Consider the following 22933-nt stretch of genomic DNA (forward strand, 5'->3'; position numbering starts at 1 on the left):
AATAATTTTTTTTTTTTGTGAAATAGAAGATAACATTGTTTTAAATGCAAATGTTTTTGAAGATTATTATATATCACATTAAATATAAACGTTTCATGTTCTACAATTTTAATATTTAAATATAAATGAAAAATATAAGATGAAATTAATGATATTAATAAATATGAAATTTGTATGGAATATATTGTAATTCTTACCAAATTTGAAGAGTGATTTTCTAAAATTAGTTGACTTAACTATGGTTATGATATTGTTAATATAGTATAATTTTGACCTTTAAACTTTAAATATAACACATGTCTCTAATTTAGACGTGCACTTGATGAAATGAAGGGAAGGGGAAATAGAGGGGAGCTGGATCCCATTTTTTCCTTACTAATCCATTAAGTAAAATAGATTGACATTATTTTCATTTTGAAAATATTTAACTTTTAACTTCTTGCTGTCCTTGATTAAGACACGCTTTTATAATATAATATATCTCCTGACAAATTTAAGATTAAAAATTTCAAAGAAAAAACGTTTCTGACTATATACCACATAAATTGAAAGGAGAGTACTTAATAAAATTAAATTTACTTCTACTCGTAAACATTGACATATAATGCACTTGATCAAATTCATTATTGCAGTTAATTACAATGAATAATCATATGATACTACACATTTGTAGTTACTTTATGTTTTTTTTTTAATCCAGTATCGGATGCATGTCCGGTATCCACATTGGAGTCCGATTAAATTGAGATTCGCGTCGGGAAGTCCCACATTGGGGTGAAGTGCTTCCTAACAAAGGCGACTCCTTCGTACCCAAGGGGCTTAAACCCGAGACCTCTTGGTTAAGGATGAAGGAGTACTTACCAGTCCACCACCGTCCTCGTTGGTTAGTTACTTTATTTTTAAGTGGTGTATATGTTAGCTGGTTTAGCAATGACAAAAGCTATATATCGTGTTGTATGGATGACCAAGTTTTGAAGAAACCAGCTGGTAGACCAATATATCCAGCCATAAGTGTTTAATTAATTTGTTTGGGCAGACAAGTCCATTTTCCAATATAAATAGTGGGGAGGAAAATTCATAAATTCTCTAAATGAGCCATGACCCTAGCTATATATATATACATATAATTAATTCTAGTACTGTCAGATCTATATATGATGTCCAATTGGCCATAATGTAAAATAATGAGGCTTTGATTATTTTTCCAACTACCCATTCTTCATCAATATGTACCAAACTTATATTAATTATAATTATAGTATATATAAGTGCTACATATATAGTTTATATTATTGCTTACACCTTGTGAAAATTTTACTCTAATAAATGATGACTGAGAACAGGGTCAATTGTCAGTACTAAATCTATGTCCCAAGCCATAAATAAAAATTGGGTTATTTTAGGTTCATTTACATGAGTTTATGTGAAATCAAACTCCTTTTTTAGGTCGAATCTTCTAGTTGAGCATTACAAAATGACACAATTTTATTATCCTAAAGCTATTTAGAAGACATATTACCTTACGGGTCGTTTAGTAGATAGTTAGAGTTATGTATATGTTAATAATGTAAGGATAAAATATCAAAGAATTTATGTATTGTTTATGTAAGTTTTAGTTCTAGAGGGTTAGTCATTTATGTATTAGTTATTTCATTTTCTATTTGCATAAAATATTACATAAATTTCCTCATAATTTGTACATGTATTAGTTATACAAGTTTCTAAGTTACAAATCACATACCATGCTAATTTTATATATGAATAACTAACCTCCTAATCAGCTACCAAACATGATATTATTATTTATGCAGAATCTGATATATGTTGGGTTATGAAGGGTGATTAGGGTGTCATGCGGAAGCTTACAATTGCAATCAAGATGGTGATAAATTAGATGACAAATAAAGTGATACTAAAACATAATATTATTAATATGAAAACTAATTTAAAAGAAAAATAGTATAATTGTTGAGAGAATAAATCTCCCCATAAACTAAACTCTTAAACGTCTACATTGTGAAAGCTATTGTGTTATGCTATGAGAATATGAATCTTCAATTTATAGATCTCCAAACTTTTCCTCTAAGGAAAAAATAAACCAAATATGGAAGAAAATTATATTTTCTTTTCACAAAAAGTTAAAACATTTATGGTAATGTTTTGTCTTTTCTTTTAGGAAAAAAAAAACTTCAAATAAGGTAAAAAAATCAGGGCAAAATCCTAACAAATCTCCCCTTTTGGCTGGATTTTCTTAACAAAACTTGATCCATCTTCTTCACATGCATGATATCTTCGTTCTTCACATAATCTTCATCATTGTTGGTTGTCATAGTTAAAAATAAAGTTTAAAATATATGGGTTAAAAATGGTTTTAAAATATTTTATTTTTATTTTCAAAAATGCAGCAACAGGAATGTTGAAAATATGACTTTAATCTCTTCTCTACATGTAGCTGGACAGAAATCTTCATTATCATCAAATTTATTGCAAACTGATTTGAAACCACTTGAACTTGTCGTCACTCTTGTTCAACCATTGGATCACAGAATCATGTGCTCTGATACCACTTGTTGGGTTATGAAAGGTGACTAGGGCGTCATTCGGAAGCTTACAATTGCAATCAAGATGGTGATAAATTAGATGACAAATAAAGCGATACTAAAACATAATATTATTAATATGAAAACTAATTTAAAAGAAAAATATTATAATTGTTGAGAGAATAAAACATAATATTATTAATATAAAAACTAATTTAAAAGAAAAATATTATAATTGTTGAGAGAATAAAACATAATATTATTAATATGAAAACTAATTTAAAAGAAAAATATTATAATTGTTGAGAGGATAAATCTCTCCATAACCTAAACTCTTAAACGTCTACATTGTGGAAGTTATTGTGTTATGCTATGAGAATATGAATCTTCAATTATAGATCTCCAAACTTTTCCTCCAAGGAAAGAATAAATCAAATATGGAAGAAAATTATATTTTTCTTTCAGAAAAAGTTAAAACATTATGGTAATCATTTGTCTTTTCTTTTAGGAAAAAATAAACTTCAAATAAGGTAAGAAAATCAGGGCAAAACCCTAACAATATATGCATAACTCAGCTTCAAACTAGCTACCAAACCATGTATGTGTATGAGACAGCAAATCAAATCCAAAGTCAATGAGAACAGGTTATGGGTGAAGTTATGTGGCATTATATACAAGTCAAATGAAAATTAATGGTTCAATGACGAACCGATAATTTTTCAAACTGGTCATTAAATTTTATTTAAATACCTAAATTATAACTTATTTCGATTAAATATCTGAAGAAATAATTAAAATATTTTTATTAAACATTTCTGACTCGAATTTAAGGGATTGTCCATTTGACCCAAAATTAATTTATCAAAACCTTCCAAGTATTAAAATGATACCCCTCTCAATAATATCCATTTCATATTCAATTTGATTGATCTGTTAATCAACGATCAAGCAAACCAATTCATCTAAGATGATGAAACCATATTTTTCTCCTTGTATAGCACGAGATCGTGTGTTTGGTGAACATATTTTCCATGAAAAATGCTTTTTTAGAAAATATTTTTTAAGAAAATAAGTGAATCTCTTGCTTATTTTTTAGTGTTTGATAAATAAGCAAGAAAATATTATCCCAAAAGCATTAATATGTTACCTAGCAAAATGTTATGAAAATCGGTAGGGATGAGGAGTGGGGGTTCGGGCTGGGGGTGGTATGGTCAAGGGTGAGGGTTGAGACTTGAGTGGGTCGGGAGGAGACAATAAATTTGAAATATCACTTATGCAACTTGTTTTTCTTACTTCCAATCGAGAAGTCATGTTCCTCATGCAGTGTCGACTCAATAAGATTGGGGGCCTGAAGCGAAACTTAAGAGAGGGACCCTAATGTTTTATATTTTTCATCTTATATACTTTTATTTAAAATCTACTTTTAATTTCTAGCTTTTTTAGATACGAAGCCATTGGCTACCATTTTGAAATAGATTTGTTTTAATAATTCCTTTTCAATTGATAATATAGCTAATTCATTCAATTTCTCTTGAGACATTGTTGATCTTAAATAAGATTTAATCAATTTTAGTTTCACAAATATTCTTTGGGCTGAGACAACGGTTACAAGAACGGTTAACATTATTCTATAAGCAATATGTATATTTAGAAAAGAATCAAGTCTTTTTATTTCATTGAGTATTTTCATTACATCATTATATTCCGCATATATTATTTCTCTTAACACTTTTAATTCAAAAAATAAATTTAAACCATCAATATCAAAATAACATATATTTAACATATTTAGTATGTGTTAAAGAAAGTTTAAGGTTAAATCAATGTTTTTTTTAAAAAATCTCTTCATCTAGTGATCACAATTTACCAATTTACCACTAAATAAGAAATCAAAAATATTCTCATATGCTTCAATTGGTTCAATTCTATTTTGAAGTGAAAAAATAGCTTGATCTACTATATATATATATATATATATATATAGTAATCAACTCTAATTTCAAGGGACTTTGTGATTTCGTTACCAATATTTTCATCAAACTGTTTCTTACAAAATTCAGGTTCTATATTCATTCAGATGCAATTTCTTTGGTAGAAATCATAGCATTCACAGTACATATAATTTTTTTTAAAATAATATTTATAGGTAAAAAAAAAATTAAAAATGGGGCACCTAAAAATATGGGGCCCCAAGCGGTGGCTTTAGTGGCCTAGGGGTTGAGACGGCTCTGTCCTCATGTTTAAGGAGTTTGTTTTCCTAAAAAAATATTTTTCTAGCATTTTGATCCAACAAAACATAAAAAAACTCAAAAACATATTTCAGAAAATATTTCCTCAGTACCAAAGACCCGCATGTCAAAAGAGATGCATCAAGTGGTTTTAAGATAATCAAGAGAGTTTAAAGTCTTCAAAATCCTCTACAACGGTTCAAAGCATATATATCATAATGTTTTTTTTTAGGTAACTAACTTGTTTCCATTAATCACCCGTAAAGCAATACAAAGCAGCCAACATCTATAGTTAGCTAGATCCTGAATACTGAATAGACACTACTCCCACTCTCCTCTACATGCTTACACATAAAACTTCACCTCCATATTTATACCAACCAAGACTGAACTAAAGGCCTAGTCTTAAAGGAGGCACTAAAATTACAAATAAAGACAATAGTTCTAATAATCCTATCTACTCCATTTGTCTTCTGCTCGAACACTCTTTGATTCCTCTCAATCCATAATGCATAGACTATATATATAGCATCATGTTGATCAAGCATTCAAGCTCATATAAAACTTATTCATCAAAATTAAGTATTACTCCCTCCATTTTGTTTGTATATGATGATATTTTATGAGATAACAAAATTTAAGAAGAACAAAAGATTTTCAATACATATCAAAAGTAATATTATAATTTATGGTCTTAAATAATATGTCAGGATATTTTTGGGCTATAAAAATATTTCACTAAAAGTAAAATATTCATTCTAGAATAATTTCCGAATATAGAATGGAGTAACATTTTTTAAGACAGACTTTAAAAAAATGTATCGAATAAAATGAAACAAAAAGATATCAAATTCTTGCATTTTGGCTCTTTGTGAAATTTTTATGACCCAACCGTGTAAATCATACATTACATGAACCCTTTGGCCCATATATATATATATATATATATATTCGGAGATGATTTAATATAAAATGATTGAGACTAGACTTAGTAAAATATAGCAAGCTTAGAATACCAAAGTAGCCATTGTTTAAAATCCAACCCCTCTATGTATAAAAATGCTCCACTTGAGAATATTGTTACGCGTGTCAACTAATACTCCTCTGTAATTTGCAAAATCATGTACTTTTATTCTTTAATTCGATCCCCCTGATACAATTTATTTATTGACTTCGAACCACAAGTTCCCGCCTTATTACTGATAATGAACTTCCAATATGTCGGCAATGAGACATAACTAAGCTAATTTGTCAATTTCTGATTAGAACAACCAACCAACAAAATATATGTTGATATCCCAATTATTTTTTTTTTTAATTTACTAAATCAAGACGAAATTAATTATTAATTTTATCCCTATAGTTAATATATTTTGAAAGACTAAACAAGTTTATAAGTTACATTTTTTTTTCAAACGAGTGAATACAAGATAAATTAGTAAATATTTTTTTTAATGATATTTCAAGAAATATGCAAGTAAAAGTTAGACATCTAATATAAAACAGAAGGAGTATATCTTTCAATCATGAAGTTCTTCATATTTCAAGATTTTCAAACTTGTACATAAAAATAAATAGAATTGCATTATTAAAAAAAAAAACATAAATAAAATAAAATTAGAATTCGTAATAGGATTGCTGGAAACCTTTTGACAACGAAAACTTTGACCAACCACCTATAATATTGTGTGAATCCTACGTATAAATAAAACATAAAATAAAAATCAGCAGACATTATTGTCCTTTTCAAAGTAATCATACTATTTAAATTATAATAAAATCAAGCTCATGATTTCCAAAACACAAATACGTGCTTAAGTATAGCATGATTCTCTTAAAAACAAAGTATATAATTAAAAGAATGCATAGACCAAAGAGTTTAAAATTATTCTCTACTTAATATTAAACTCAACACGTGTAATCTCTATCAAAAAATAAATAATAATTAGAATATTGCCTTGTGGTGTATAATGTTTTTATTTCCGTTGGTGACGTCTGCCTCAAGTTATAATATTGAGATTTCTTATATTAAAATAAAAATTTGGATGTCCTATATACCACAAGAATATAATTGCATATTTTAATCAAGTTGCATCACTGCATTCAAAGAGTAATTAAGAGAAAATAACAATATCATATATGTAAGCTTTCCCCAATAAACGCACGAGAAGTGTTTCGATTTCCATTAAATAACTTGATTAGTGTCGATATTTAAGAGGCTGAGGTTATAAGCGGGTCAAATTGACTTATAAGTATTTTTTGATTTATCTACCCATTTAATAAACATTTAAAGTGTTTATTATCATAAGTTTTTTTTATTATTATTATTATTTTACCCTTAGGGAGCTCCCACCTCTTTTGCTCCCTGACTCGAACTCGCAACCTTTGGGTTGGAAGTGGGGGGGCTTATTATAAGTTGATCGATCACATCTAACTTCCTCTCCATTCCACATCAATCATTCATCCATCCTTCTCCTTGCCAAGATATGTTTAAATTTACAAGTCTTATAAAACAAATTAAGGATATTTTATGCATTCTATAAAAAAATAATTTATCAAATACATACAATTTATTATCAGTTTCAATATTTTTTATTCAATTACATAATTATTTATTTATAAAATTAATTATTACACTTAAAAATACTCATCAACCTATAATATACCGTTACTATTTACTATCAACTAATTCAAACGAACTCTAAGTTAGTTGAAATAAAGTTGATTTAAAAGGTCGTTATCAATGTATGAACTAATCACATGCCATATTTCCCCCATTAATTGTGGAATCTTATACTAATATTTGTGTATGAGTGTCATTTCACACCCACATTATGTCATTTCTGCCTGTTAATTAGGGTCCAATATCCATCTTAAGCCATTAACAACAATGCTTTGGATTCGGTTGCCGTACGATATTTATGGGATTTTTTGCCCAAAGGAAATCAAATCAACCATTTTCATCTATTTGGTTTGGTGTCTGTTTTTTTTTTTGGCACATTGACTATAGTTTTTGTTGGTTTGAAATTATCTAACAAGAAATTAAATGAATCAAGATATTAATATTGCTTAATTAACAAATTTGAGCTAGAAGTAGCAATTACCTAACTTGGTCATTAATTGATTGCCCTAATTTTAATTATTTCATCTTGCTAAATTGATTTCGAGTCGGAGCTTATTTGGATTAACTTTTGACTTATATAAGTCAAAAGTCATAAGTTTGAAATTCTAATTTACAATTTTTAGCTTATTTTTGTCATTTTATATTAAAATCAATTGCCTATAAACATTTTTTCAATTTACCTAAATACTAAAAAATATACTTAAACTACTTCAAATAAGTCAATCCTAATGGGCTTAATATTGAGTGAGTGGTTAAGGTATTGATGACTATCAAGTTTAATCTAATTTACCAATTGAAATTACACCTAGGTAAAGAAAGTGTTAAAAACAAGCACTAACAACAGTGCACAATAAGATAGAAACGAAAGACTATCCGTATCTAATTTTTTCCTTCTATTTGAACAAATAGAAAGCTTCAAATATAAAATTAATTTTTTTTAATACTAAAACAAAACAAATCAAATCAAATCATAATTGAATTTCTTTTTCTGATTTGATTCGAATTATCAATTTGATATGATTTTTCGATTTTCCTTGTACATCGTAATAAGGTCAGAACTATACAATATAAAAGGAGTATAAAGACTATCGTTCCCATTTTTCGAAAAGGAAGAAGTATTTATATTAAAGGTAACTTAAAATCTTTTTTCTTGTATGCAATAAGGCATTATCGAAATTTAGATGCAGGTTAATATCAACAAACAAATTTTGAAAATGAAATATAAATAGCTGAAAAATTAAGAATTATGTTAAAAATAAAATTAAAAATTAAATCTAACACCATGATTAAATTGTTATAATCATTAAAAATAAATAAATCATGACATCGTGTCACTAAATCTTGGGTCACGGTGTACTATTATTAATTGTTCTCATAATATTCCATTATAATTACTACCTCCGTCCACTTTTAAATGTCATAGTTTTATTTTTAAGAGTCGAACGATAATAACTTTGATTAACATTTTACGATGTATTTTTTCATCATATTGATATGCAAAAACTTGAAATTTATAGTTTGAATATCTAAAAATTTTGTTTAAAATATCGAATTAAATTAATCTAATTTAATTTTGAAAATTAATCAAATTAACCTTCGAAAACTCAATATGACAATTAAAAGTGGATAGAGGGAGAATATTTTACATCCTATTCGTTCTTCAATTTTAGGCACCTCTTGATAATTAAAATTATGACCAACCAACTACATGTATACTTGTACAACAAAAATTAAAAAACAAAAAAAAAACAGCCTATATACATTGTTTCTGTCGACCAAATTAATACTATTTAAGAACTAACTAACCTGATAAATTATACGTATAAACTCAAGCACTTGATTTCCAAAACATTATTACGTGCTTAGCATATCTTGGTTTCTAATGAATATAAATTCATTGTCTAAATAAAACTAAACACTAACACATGAAATGATAATTAATATATATAGTATCAAAATATCTAGAGCATTATATTATTCTTTAAGTTTTCTTAATGATGCATGGCTAGAATTATGAAAATGCATGGGACATAAACATCTCCCAGTGGCGGAACCAAGATTTTCAACAAGGGGGTTCAAAATCTAAAAAAATAGACACACGAAATAATCGAAGGGGGTTCGACATCTACTATATATACCTAATAAATTATTTTAACCATATATAAATCATATAATTTTCTGCCGAAGGGGGTTCGGATGAACCCCCTAATTGTAAGGTGGCTCCGCCATTCTTTAATAGCCGTCAATCAATTTTGTTAGGGATTCATAAATTAATATACACGTATATTTAATTAATTTTCTAGTATAAATATAGGATCTACGAAAAAGCTACTGGGCTCGTCCGAACCCATGAACCCCACCTAGCTCTGCCTCAAGAGATAAACAATTAAATGTCTACAATTTTCTATGTTTCAAATTCTATATGTAAGAAGAAATGTTTTTGAAAGTCATCAGCAAAACAAATAGAGTATACTAAAAAATGCATTGGTAAATTTCTTCAATAACATTCTATTATCAAGAACCAATCAAGAGAAAATATGACCATTTGATTTAGGCCAAAGAATGAAACATATCATGTTCTATGTCCTATTTTATTATTTGGCAAATTATATACATTTTTTTTTTGTAAAATTATGATTTTCTCAAATAATTTCAATTATTAAGTATGTTTGACTTATACTAGTGGAATTCAAAGAACGAACACCTTGATGTTAATTAAACAAATTATTGACGTTTTTATACATAATTTTTTTTTAAAAAAAACTTCAATAAATTGTAGAACTCCATGGAATCGTTCTTTGAATTCCACTTATTAATCTTTTAAATTTCAATAGCATTTGCTGAAGTAGTTCCATTTTAGTTGAGAGTATATATATGTCAACTTGATTAGAACCTATAAAACAAACACAAAAAACTCTAAGTATATACAATAAGAACAAAAACAACGAAGGAGAAATAAATATCTGATTAAAAATATGAAATAACCGTCTATTTTTATTCTAGAAATATCCACTAATTTTTTTTTTTGGTAATAAGGATAAAATATCCACTAATTATATCATTGCATTGTATGACCAAATAACAAAATAACAAATGGACTGGGTCATTAGTTGGTGAATAGTCGGTTAACAATATGTTCATATGAAACTTTTGTATTTGTAGTGTGAAGAAGTTGCTTGATTATTAATATAATTTTTTAAATAGTAGTAACTAATATTTTCTTTTTTGATAGAAGTGTTAGAAATATCTATTTGTCTACTAGGTCCAAAAACGTTTGGTATTATATAAAGTTAGTTAAATGAAGGCATAATACATAAATATATTTATCTTAGTTAACAATTTTTGTTTCTATTTTGAATGTGTACATGTAGACACTTAAATTTATATAAAATTGAACAAATAGATATATTCACCCTGCATGACGTCCTAGATGACAATTTTATGTTATGTGGCGTCTTGTGTGTATTATGTCATGTTAGACGTGCATGCGTATTGTTTAATTTTATATAATTTTAAATATCTAGTTATGCACACCAACAATTGAAAGACATAAAATCAAATTAAATGACATATTTATATACTCCTTTTGTCCCTAATTACTTGTCCACTTTTGAATTAACACACCTATTAAAAAACAATGATTGACACAGTGAGTTTATCATTTTACCCCTGTTAATTATGAAGTGGAGAATTAAAAATCTAAGATTTTCAAGAAGTTCTACTTTTTTTAAAATTAATTAATTTGAGGTATAATAAGTAAAAAAAATGTTTTTTCTTGATTTGTTAAAATAGACAATTAAAAAAGAAAAATTAGATAAATAATTAGGGACAAAGGCGTATGAATTACCAGATAAAATAAAGTTAGTTAAATGTCTGTGCTCTTAATGGTACTAAATTGAATTTAAAATAAAGGTAATTAAATTAAAAATAATAATGGAGGCCAATTAGATTCCAGAGTGCTGAGCTGGCGCCTGTTAAGGTGTGTGGGGTCCATTTTAAGTTTAAAAGCCGGTGGTTTTGGCTGTGTTGGACCCACCTATCAATTCCTCGGTGCCACCTGTCCTCTTTTGCCGTCCAAATGGATTCGACCACAACATTTCTCCACGTGGCATGTTCTCTTTGGTTACTACGTCTATCACGCGACGGTAGTGGTATGCTGACGTGAGAATAACTGTTGGAACTGTAAACAAGTATAGTAAGTAACGTCAATGGTCCGTCTCTGATAGCGTGTTTACTATCCGAACAATTCCTTTTTATCAAGTGAAATTTACGTATTTGATTTGAGAAAGTCAACATTTTCTATTAAACGAATTCAAAACTATGAAAAAGTAAATATATAGTATATATGCATAAAAATATTTTAACCTCGTATATATAATGTAATTTTTCATCAAAGATGATTCACACTAACATCTTACCCCTGCCTAGCTTTGTCCTTGATTTGGAGAAGATAGAGTGTATGGACAATTTTCCTCACGTCGAACTTGCATTTCTCGATCATGTGACCGAGAAGACGAAACAACATTGTTACTTTGAGTTGTATTAAATACAAAACGGAAGAAGTAATAAATTAGGTATTGGAGTAAATGAAGAGAACAAATTTATTACTCAACAATCGGTTGGTGTGAGTTAAAATGAATATATGTTGGTGAGAATAATACTCCCTCCATTTCATATTAATTGAATTGTTGAGGTGTTTCACACCCTTTAAGAAAAGAAGATTAAGACATAAATTAGGCTTAACTTTCCATTTTTACCTTATTAATTATAGTATCAAAATTATAATTAAAATAACTAAACATTGATTAATAACTAATTCCAATACTAACTAATGAAGGGTAAAATTGGAAAAACATTCTAAAAGTAGTCTTGAAAATTGAACAATTAAGTTAATTTAAAAAATGAAAAATGTCTCAACAATTCAATTAATATGAAATGGAGGGAGTAAATTTTATGTCGGTGAGAATAATAAATTTTAAAAAGTAATGATGTGATTATAAATTTTATTTACATATGAAATAAATGGTTAGTAGATATAACTGTGGGGTTGTTTTAACAAAATATAAACTTGTGGATCAATTTTTGTATTAAAAATATCTCAAATCATGATATGGAATTCCCATATCATGATTTTTGGAGAATATGAAATCACATCTCATGATACCATATCATGAGACGGAATCAGCGTAAAATCGAATGTCCAAACGCTGATTCCATCTTACGATTCCATATCGTGATATGGTATCGCATGGACAAACGCCTACTTACAAATTCCATATTTTTTCTTTTGAAAATTTTGATTATATACATTGGTGATCCTTATTTAGTGTAGTGCTTAATATGACTACTATAAACGACCTTTTTTCATTTTGTTATATTAAATGATCGGTTGTAATGCGTTTGCCGACTACTTATCAAATATCAAATGGATGCAAGTTTTTCTTTGTATAAATTTTCAAGAATTTTGATTCTAACAAATACATAAATTGTATAATGCTGTAGATCCAGCAAGCACAAATCCAAACCTACTTCTCTATCGCCTTGTTATTGTCTCTATGATCAAGCTCTATTATTACCCAATTTCAACGCTCCATCGAATGTAGGTTAATTAAATCTCACTTGAACGACGCGTATAGTACAAAGAAAGTCGGAAAAAGATTTAACTAAGCCTAGTTCAATCAAGTTCAGAGATCAGTTTGTTCATTTATACGTGAAGAATCGAGCACTGTCACTGTCCAAACAGACCAAAGGGTGCACCTGACCTGGCTAGTCTAAACTCGAATCCAATGCCCAAGTCTATATGCTAAAAGCAATGAGGAATCTCTCCACGTACCTTCGTATTGCAACCCATGTTTTTATATGTATATGTAGAAAGGACAATCGACTGGAAGAGCCAAAGCATAAAAGAATGAAACCTTTATTACTTTTTAAGGCATTCAAAGTGTACTGTACATATGTCATGAACAATTTGCAGCACCAATAAACCTTTCCACTACTGTATAATGATATGTAAAATATTTGGAAGAAATGAAGTAATAAGCCGGAAATCGATAGAGTTCACTCACTCTTTACATCTGATCACAAGGGATATGACCAAAAATATCAGGACATGCCTCCCACTTGCCCTTCTCCCTTGCTTCCCAATAACCACCAATGTAGTGGTAACTATCACCCCCTTTCTCTTTTGCAAACCACTGCGGCTTCCAACCCCTTTCTTGCATTTTCCGAGCCTGTATGCAAATAAGCAACAATCAATAACTCCCACCTACTCAACTAGCCACATAACAAATCATGTTAGTTTAGGAATTCTATTGCTTTTTAGCTAAGTTGCTCGGACTCTCCAAAAATGTTGCACAGATCCTTCAGAAAACACTATTTTTAGAGGATCCGACACGCACCCGTCGATATTTTTGAAGAGTCTGGGCAACATAGTTTTTTAGAACCAACGCCTAGAATATGTACCAACTGTTTTCACAGAGTAAAGAGGAGGTTTAAGCTAAAGAATGCAAATCATCTCCTCCTTTAATGTCTACTTCATTTAAAGTTCCTGACTTGTTTGGAGTTCTAAGCGCATTAGTTAAAAGAATTTTGTGTAGAAATCTGAAGCAACAATGGCGCCAGGGCAGGAAACAAACTGCAATACGGTTCTCTTCTCAAAAGTAAATAAACAAACAAGGACAGAAGAATTTCCTCTCATTTCCTAGTCGGCCCATGACCTCAACTTTTAACCAGAAAAAAGAAAGGGCTGTATAGATTACCTGTCGCTGCCGTTCCTCAAGACGCAGCTTTTCAGAATTAGCCATGTCATACTCGCCATTCTCCAAGCACCTCTGATCAGGTCTAAGTCTAGAATCTGTTGGTGGCAGCTTGTCCTATAAATGAAGTGAATATTAAAACCAAGGTCATCCAGGACTACAATGAGTGTGTGAAGAATCGATATAAAGTATTCTACTAAGGGTAAGAGCAAATGATATTTGCAGGTACTTCATATAACTACTGCTTTACTATTCAATGACCACAAATAACAGCACAAATATACAACAAATTAGCTCCCTAAGAATGAAATCATTCAAACATAATAAATCAACACATACCTTCAGTCCAGGTATGAGCTCATTCATTGTAATTGCAAAGCGTGTCAGATTATATCTAGTAGGATCTTTGGGAGGTTTGCTCCGCTTCCATAGCAAATGAGCCTCAGAGAGAGAATCAAATCCTTTTCCTGTGGAGAAATCCCCATTCACATAATGCATACTCTCATCCCACTTCCCAAATAATGTAGCTACTGTCTTCCCACTCCTGTCTTGAACTATTCCCTGAACCTGCAAAAAAGAAATTCAAGAAGCAACATGCTCAGTCTGAAGCAATACACTCACCCATTTTGTACAATAAACGATTTCTTCTCCAGAAAACGAGGAAAACATCCTGCATTCTAATTACACAAAAATTGCACTATCACGGAACTGACGAAGACATCGAATATAAGGTGAGATGCCACTGGGATCCAAGTACTTTGCCTACAGTTCCTTTAAATAACGATGCAAGCAATAAAAAATTCATCTCGCATAAGTTCTTTTTCTCTCATCTCCTCTTGTTGGTAAACAACATATTGGTTATTTTCAACTTTAGCCTTGAAAAAATAATTTGTGCATTGTGAACATTGAAATAGTTTCAGCTTTCCCCTACAGGCTTAATTTACGAAATCAGCATACATCATAGCATTTTTGTGCAAGCACTTCCTTCTACAAAATGTTAACAATTCAACAAGCACAGGGTTTAGTACCACAAGGGAATTTTACAAGGAATATTTTGCACCAACACAAAGCATGAAATCTGAATGAAACCACTTTTTTTTTTATCATTTGACTCTGAAGACGCATGAATTGCACCTAGACAAAGTATGCTTGTCATCTAATCTTTCCTGTGGCATACCCAGTTCACAATAACCTCAAGCTAAGAGAATTGTTCACTCTATACGAACAACATGTATTCTGCAATAACCATTCCATTCTCATATTAGTCTAATGCAGACTTCAACGAGTGGAAGCATAAAAAGATAAGAATTTCTTGCATTTTCATGAAGGATGTTGAGAAAAGAGAGAGAACCTGATGTGGATTCCGGTCTATTATTGATTGCTCCTTAAATTTCAGCTTACAAGAGTAATTACGATTTCCTTGTATGCGCATTGTACCATAGTGATCACAGTACAGTTTCCCCAAAATCAGATTGTATATCGATGTAGTTACCTTTTATAAGAAAATTCACATGAAAAAGAAAATATTAACCCATAAGAAATGATAAAAAGAAGGATAAATATTCAAGTGTCCTTAAGCAAATATACCTTGCTCCACTGAAAGATTTCCCCATCATCAAATTCAAGCGTCAATATTCCAACAGGATCCAACTGGATTGAGCGACCCCAAAATTTGCTTTTCAAATTACTATCTCCCGAGAATTTCCATCCTGTACCCTCACAATGGCATGCTATTATCATGGGATGATGACTTACCTAAACAAGGAGATAGATACATCAGACATCAGCGACATGCTTGCAAGCAACCTTGAAAACATTTTAAGCTACAGATTCTTGCTTGAGATTAATTGTCACCCAAAAATGGAGTCACTGGGAGCGTAACCCACTTTGACTCCCCTATTCTCCCAAATCTTTCTCTCAAGACTGACAAAAGATACTTCTTAGTTACCACAAAGAACTTCCAGTTACACAGTGGCATCAAGAAATCACAAGTATGAGAAAGACTGGAAAAATAAAAGGCGTAAATAGAGACACAGTGATTCCGTAGAACACCAGTTCTATGACAGGTTGGAAGCTCGTAAAAATCATTCGTCTGTATAGCCCAGTCATATTCCTCAGAAACTACAGAAGACTACTCCAAAGAGTGAAAAAGTAATGAAACCTTTTCTGAGAAAAACCGAAGGCCTTTATCTGAATATTCAGCCTCATAAGTCTCCCCTAACAACGGATTGAATGGTTTGCAAATCCTTCCTTCAGTAGAAGCATATGCAGATACGGCAAATGCTGCTACGTTGAGAATCCTCATAAGGCTGTCACCCTATCAGTAAGATAAAATTGAAATCAGAACTTCATGGATAGAGAAAAATGGCTAGCATAAAATGCTTATGTGGACAAAGGGAAATTACGACTGAAAAGCACTTGAAAATTTCAATAAAGAAAAGAATCAATGATGAAAGTATCTTTTCCTTTATTTTTGACAACCACCAATTACGATGTACGTCGACAACACAAGCTCATATTGCAGACACTAGGATGAGGACAATGACACCTTGAAAACTGGTAAAAAGTTTTATCATACTAAATAAGTAGAATAAAGAAGAGAAGTGATGATCATTAGTGTTGCCAGAGAAAAACAACTGAAACTGAGTGACTGAGTCACTTAATTATAAGCATCAATATGGTTCAGATAGCATGACAGCTGTGTAAACACACCATCCAAAGCATGAACTGCAATTGCTGCAAAGACGTCTACTAATAGACCAAAACTGAAGGCACAAGTCGGTAAACTCACTTATGAGTGAAGGGAAATTAAGAAAATACCAATTTGTCATGCCGGAGACCATGCAATGATCATGCTTGCATTTGTAGAAACGAAAAGGTCAGTCAGTTCATCCATGAAAAAAAAAGGCAACAGAGGCCCCGTAAAAGAAAGGAGGAAATGGCATATCGTCGAAAATCCTAGCGTCAGATGTGACAAATCACCACCAATTAAGCTTTTCAAAGATATTGCAGTCATCCCCATACTCGTTTCAGATAAATGCGGAGTCAATAAATTCTATGGAAAATGAGATCTGAAGGTTCGAATAGATTATTCATAAGCTCAGGGAGCCATGCATACTAATTGTTTCAAGTACATGAACAAACAGGGTCTTTGGAGATAAAAAAACATATCAATCAATCAACTATACCTCAATCTAAACAAGGCTGTGTTAGTTCACCCGGATCTTCTATTACCTTTTCGTTCTGTTAAAAGATGCTAAGATATAATATATTTTTCGAAATACTTTAAAAGGAAAAGGGTCAATGTATTCAGACAGATTGAGAAAGAAAAGCTCCAGTGATTTGGGGGGAAAGAAAGGTAGATTACTATGAACCACTTTGAATAGAAAATCAAAATGGATGAAAAATGTCAAACAGAATATAAATTAGATAGGTAGGTGGTACCCAGTGGATATATTAGGCTTGAACTAGAGAAATTCACCATTACACTGTAATTGCAGAGCTTAGTACGATAATAATACCAAAAGGATGTGACCTGAGCATACGCAATGGAGCTGTAGACAGTCAAGTGAAAAACAAGAACATATGAAGCTTCACAAAATGGCATGGATTCAAATACAGTGTAGCACCAAGATGCAGAGAGCCAACGGAACATCCCCTGCACACCCACCCATGATTATTACCTCCTTTTTTTCATTGCAGGGTGTGAAAAGTTAAATTCAAGTGTCTTCAAACTTTAAAGCAATGCCATAGAACCCAGTACAGATGGCACAGAGATTTTGCACGCAGTATTATAATATTAGCAAAAGAGATCATGACCAAAGCTTAAATAATTTCAATCATTTAGCAAACCAGAATAGATAATATAATATGATATCTGTGCCTTTTGGTTTAGTTCAGCCGATTTATGCTGAAACGTAAAGGTGACAAAGGAACCTATCTTGATTATCCTGCACATCAGAAAAATGCCCCAAATAATTGTAACACGGTGAAGAGCACTAGCATTACTATTGGGCAAATTACTGTGAATAATTCTTACAAATCTATCCAAAAGGTGAAGGGAACTTGTCTGCTTACCCTTCTTCCCCATTCAGAAGCCCGATCAAGAAGGTATGAGTACTCCAAGTCTTCAAATGATTTTTGCAAAGAAGAAAGGGGTTCATTGAAGTAGACAGGGAGGCACACTTTCGTGAGATCCTTCCCAATATTGTCTTTGATCATCGACCATAAACTGACTCCTTTCTCTTTTTCAATGGGATTAGGCAATTTCTTACGACGCTTAACATAAGGAAACTTGGTTCCAGCAGATTTAATAATAGGATCAACACTTTCATCAGATGCATATGCATACAAATCATCATCATCCGAGGAGAAAGATGATGTCCGAAAATCAGAACCACTGCTTTTAAAAGAACTTGATGAAAGAAAATCTTTAGTGTCAAAGAAGGTATTCTCTTCATCATCAGTGTCTTCCTCAGCAGCATCAACTCTTTCATTGTCATCCTCCGATTCACTTGCACTTGCTTCTGAAACAAACATCCAAGAGGATTTAAGGGTAACGATTAAAATGGCGAACACAATGTATCCATGCCGAATACACCAAAATGATCCTCTTTGAGCTGCAGAAGTTCAATTCTAGCAGATCAAAGAAACAAGACCAAATCACATAGGATATGAAACCCTTAAAAATTGTTATTACTCCCTCCATTCACTTTATATGGAAGTGTTTCTCCATGCACATAGTTCAAGAAAGAAAAGACTTTTCACACATTCCCGAAGTACCTTAAAACGTGTGATCTTAACATGTCATGCCATTTCTATGACTATAGCCTATAAGATCATGTCAGTAAGCATAAAATGGAAAGTTTCCAATATAAGAAGTTGTTTTATAGAATAGACTAAAAAGGACGGTGTGTCATATAAACGGGAACAAACAGAGTAGCACTTTTAGAATATTGAAAAATAAGAAATCTTAAGACAACAAATATATGACAATCTTGAGTTAGTTATACCACCACCACCAACAACCTACCCAGTGTAACCCACAGGTGGGGTCTGTTGTGGGGGGGGGGGGGAGGATTTAGAGTGTACGCAGGGCCTTACCCCTACCTCTTGGAAGTAGAGAGGTTGTTCCCGAAGACCCCTGGCTAAGTTAACGCATATCAAAGAACTTACAACAGTAAAGAAGATGTAACATATAATAGAGGAAGCATTACATAGCATTCAAGGAAAACGAAACAAGAACGACAGCAAAATAATGTGATAACCCTCGCAAGAAGCTAGTTAGTTATACCAATGGCAAAAGTATTGCCATTTGTATATTTAGTTATATCAATGGCAATAATTGTGAACACTGTGTAACAAAGTAAAACAAAGACGAAACAATTAGAGTCATACCACTGTATTTATCCTGCCTTAATCGAGCAGATGGTCCAACCTCTTTACACTGCCTTTGACTCTCATCAACCACAGTATTCTCTAAATCAACCTTTTCTGTCTGTAAAACAAAAATCCAGTACTTTATCACGAAGGGCAAAGAAAAGGAGGATAAAAAATCAGATCTAGTCACACAAAATCAAAAGGACACGGAGCATCTTTTTTTTTTTGGCAAATAGTGTTATTGTCTTCTTCCTTTGTCTATCTTATTTTTTATTTTTTTTAAATAATAATAATAAAGTAAAGTGGTTACTGACTTACCATTGTTGGGGTGGTGGTTTTCAGACTTGTTGATGTAATTTTAGTGTTCCAATGTAAATAAATCAGTATTTGTTCCTTTTATTTCCTTTTATTTGCAGAAAAATCTATCATCTTCATTATTGGTTGAGAAGAATTTCTAGTGAAGGACCCTAGCTCAGGAAAATTTGTATATTAACTTAATGCACCCATTAATATTGTGAAAAATAACGGCGGGATCATAACCACAAACAAGTCACTTCATCACAAGAATGACAATCTTGTTTAGTTGATCATGTAAAGAATATATAGGTCCAGTTCTCTTGCTCAATCCTTTGTTTTTAAAGTCCCCACTAAGTGCAAGTGAACAAACATACGTGCCACTTTTTTGTCTGATAAAGTAAGATGTTTCATCCACAAAAGTGCATCAAGTAGATGCACTGTTACAAGGAAAAGGCATTAACAATAGAAAGAATGAATCCCTTTTCAGTGTTAATCTAAGACAGGGGAACTAACAAAATCCAACAGCTGATCAGTGCTAATTACAGTAGTCATATTAGTCCAGTAAAAAATATAAAGTAAGCACTTTGTTTGCGGGAGTGATTTGGAGTTGAGATTCCATCAACTATGTGCCACTTATAATTGATCAAATGAAAAATCAGGATTGATGCATCCAAATATCCAAGACCCGAAACATAATGAACAAAATAAGTACATCCACAGTACTCCTAAAAAGAAGTTCATTCAGAAGATCCCAAGTGGTTTCACATTTTGGATCACATAAGCAACTGAAGAAGAAACTGATGCTTTCTACAAGTCATGTTAGGTACCTCTAACTGTCTCAAGGTGTCCATAAGCATCCGATGCTTTTGCTTGAGTAGCATCAGTTGATTCTGCAAAGACGCAAACTCATTCCTCATTATCAGCTCACTCTCCTGAATAGCAGACTCGCTCACACCCTCCTTCAACAGCTGTTGCCTCAACTTATCTGTTGAGACGGCTACATCGTCCACGGGAGCCATTAATTCACTGTTGGACATTCTGGGAAACATATCCTTCACAGCCTGCAATGCTTCCATCCATGCTATTCTGTCCTCTCTCGTCTCAGCCCTCAGGTGCAGCCTCTTTGTTCCAGTGAAAATCGAAAACCTCCTGTCATCTGATCTACTCTCACGGATGGATGAGACCTAGCAAAGACTACTCAATTGTTAAAAAAGCTATGTTACAGCAACAATAAAGTAAGCAGACCAGAGAATCAGCACATCCAGAACAATTCAGTGAAGAGCCAAACAAAACAATATCACCACAAGACTAAGAAAAATGAACAGCACATACAGGAGGTATAAGGGGCAGACTTAGGGAAGAGTTTTTTTTCCTCTCTGTTTTGTTTTTAATAAGCAATGTTACTTTTGACAATCTAGATTTTTACCCTTCAAGTATTCTTGCCTACTCCTCCCCTCCGAGCAAATTTGGAGTCCATATCTAATATAAGTAGGACTACTAAAGCTCCTATTTCTTAAACTAAAACATATGAGGAGAAAATAACCTTGTAACTCCAAAATCCAATGTCCTCCCTGCTTTTGCAATTGATCGAGCAAGTATAGCTTCCAACAAAAAAACATAGATTTTTCTAGTAACTACCTAACTTCAAATCTAGTAAGCACTTGCAAATTCAATTCAACAAATGATGAATTCAACACGTCAACAGTAAATACATAAGTAGAGAAGAATAACCTTGAGATGAACTTCACCAACTGGCTTGCGGCGAGCTTGAGAAGTTGCATTCGTCTTGTTCCTCGAGATTCTCCTAAGTGACACTTCACCAATAACTTTAGATCCTTTCTCAGTCTCCGAATTGACAACAATCCTATCCGGTCCATGGATCTTATAATAGGATAAAACTCCATCCTGCAAGACGAACCACCTAGGTCTCCATCCCTTTCCATAGTTAACCCACTTGTGTAGAATTCCGGATATACCATTCCCAACGATGTCGTTGATCTTGACTTGATCGCCAGCGGATGCGGCACACGTCAACTGAATCACCTCCCTCATGGAAGGTGGCCGTGATAAAGAAGTGAAAATCCCCGGCGTTGACGAGGATGACTCGGTCAAACTGCGATGACGATGATGATTGGAGTTACTTACACTCCAATTATGATTGTAACTACCGCTAGCAGACCGGTTGAGTGAGTCAGCGGATCTAGTAAATTCCGGCGCCGGCGGCGGAGCCATCGGTAACGGTGAGGATTGGCAATTGTTGTTAATTGTTGGAACACAGCAAAATGGATGCATAGCATATCATACTAGTATTTCAAAATTACTTTTTATGACATACAACTTCTTCTTCTTCCTTATTGTTTTTATCTGTTTATATATATAATCTTGGGAAAAGGGTATGATATACCCTCAACTTTGTCATTTAGAGCTAATATATCCCTCGTTATGAAAGTCGCTCATATATACTCCTACTTATATATAAATGACTCACATATACCCTTTTCCTCTAACGGAAATGAAAAAAATTAATTTAAAGTTAATTTTTTTTTATTATTTTTTTAAAATATAATCCCATATTAGTATATTTAATCCTCCTCAAACATATATATTTTTTTATCTTTTTTTTTGTTTCAATGACTAATTTAGATTTATTATTTTGATGGTCAAATTTATTTATGTTTCACTAATATTCTTGTAAAACTTACTATAGATGACCAAATTTTTTTCTTCAAATACAAAAATTAAATTCCAATATAGACAAAAAAATAGTTTTAAATTATAATATAGCCACAAAAAAATAGTTTTAAATTTTTTTCTTTACACTAAGGAATGAAAGAAAAAAATAAAATAAGAATAAGAAACTCAAATAATTATAATAAAAGAAATCAAAAAATAATTTATGTATGAAAAAGATTAAAATATACTTTGAACTTTGCTAGAAGAATCATATATACCCCTAAATAATTTTTAAGAAAATTAAAAGTCAAAAATATAAATTTAAAACTAACTTTTTCACTTCCGTTAAATGAATGGTATATGTGAGCTCATTTTGTAATGGTAGGGGTATATGTGAGCCGTTTGTATAACGGTGAGGGTATATATGAGCCACTTTCA

General features: G+C 31.6%; 2 protein-coding genes across 4 annotated transcripts in view; both read right to left on the reverse strand.

Annotated features, from left to right (window-relative positions):
- The window catches only part of LOC125844901 (fluoride export protein 1), a 300878-nt gene that overhangs the window by 189770 nt on the left and 88175 nt on the right, over nt 1-22933 (reverse strand). The window lies entirely within an intron of this gene.
- LOC125844898 (oxysterol-binding protein-related protein 1C-like) lies at nt 13294-22172 on the reverse strand. 3 transcript variants are annotated; one of them, XM_049524259.1, is made up of 10 exons: nt 21554-22172; nt 20650-21006; nt 19544-19643; nt 18224-18669; nt 16308-16463; nt 15734-15901; nt 15498-15638; nt 14486-14713; nt 14150-14263; nt 13294-13621 (listed from the first exon to the last, which is right to left on the reverse strand). In XM_049524259.1, the coding sequence occupies exons 1-10, from the start codon at nt 22112-22114 to the stop codon at nt 13460-13462; spliced, it is 2433 nt and encodes an 810-aa protein (XP_049380216.1). In that variant the 5' UTR covers nt 22115-22172; the 3' UTR covers nt 13294-13459. The 3 variants fall into 3 exon arrangements, with proteins under 3 accessions (XP_049380216.1, XP_049380215.1, XP_049380218.1); XM_049524258.1 differs by having other exon boundaries at nt 18224-18672; XM_049524261.1 differs by having other exon boundaries at nt 18224-18672; nt 20650-21016; nt 21554-21792.

The sequence above is a fragment of the Solanum stenotomum genome, chromosome 11 (genome assembly GCF_019186545.1).
Source record: "Solanum stenotomum isolate F172 chromosome 11, ASM1918654v1, whole genome shotgun sequence".
Lineage (NCBI taxonomy): Eukaryota > Viridiplantae > Streptophyta > Magnoliopsida > Solanales > Solanaceae > Solanum > Solanum stenotomum.

Excerpts from the sequence above, each read along its gene's own strand:
- LOC125844898 (XM_049524258.1), bottom strand. The coding sequence starts at position 22,114 with ATGCATCCATTTTGCTGTGTTCCAACAATTAACAACAATTGCCAATCC. Across the intron at positions 21,007-21,553 it reads TTGGTGAAGTTCATCTCAAG|GTCTCATCCATCCGTGAGAG; the intron begins GTTATTCTTCTC and ends AGTCTTTGCTAG. Across the intron at positions 14,264-14,485 it reads AGCTCATACCTGGACTGAAG|GACAAGCTGCCACCAACAGA; the intron begins GTATGTGTTGAT and ends CTTCATTTATAG.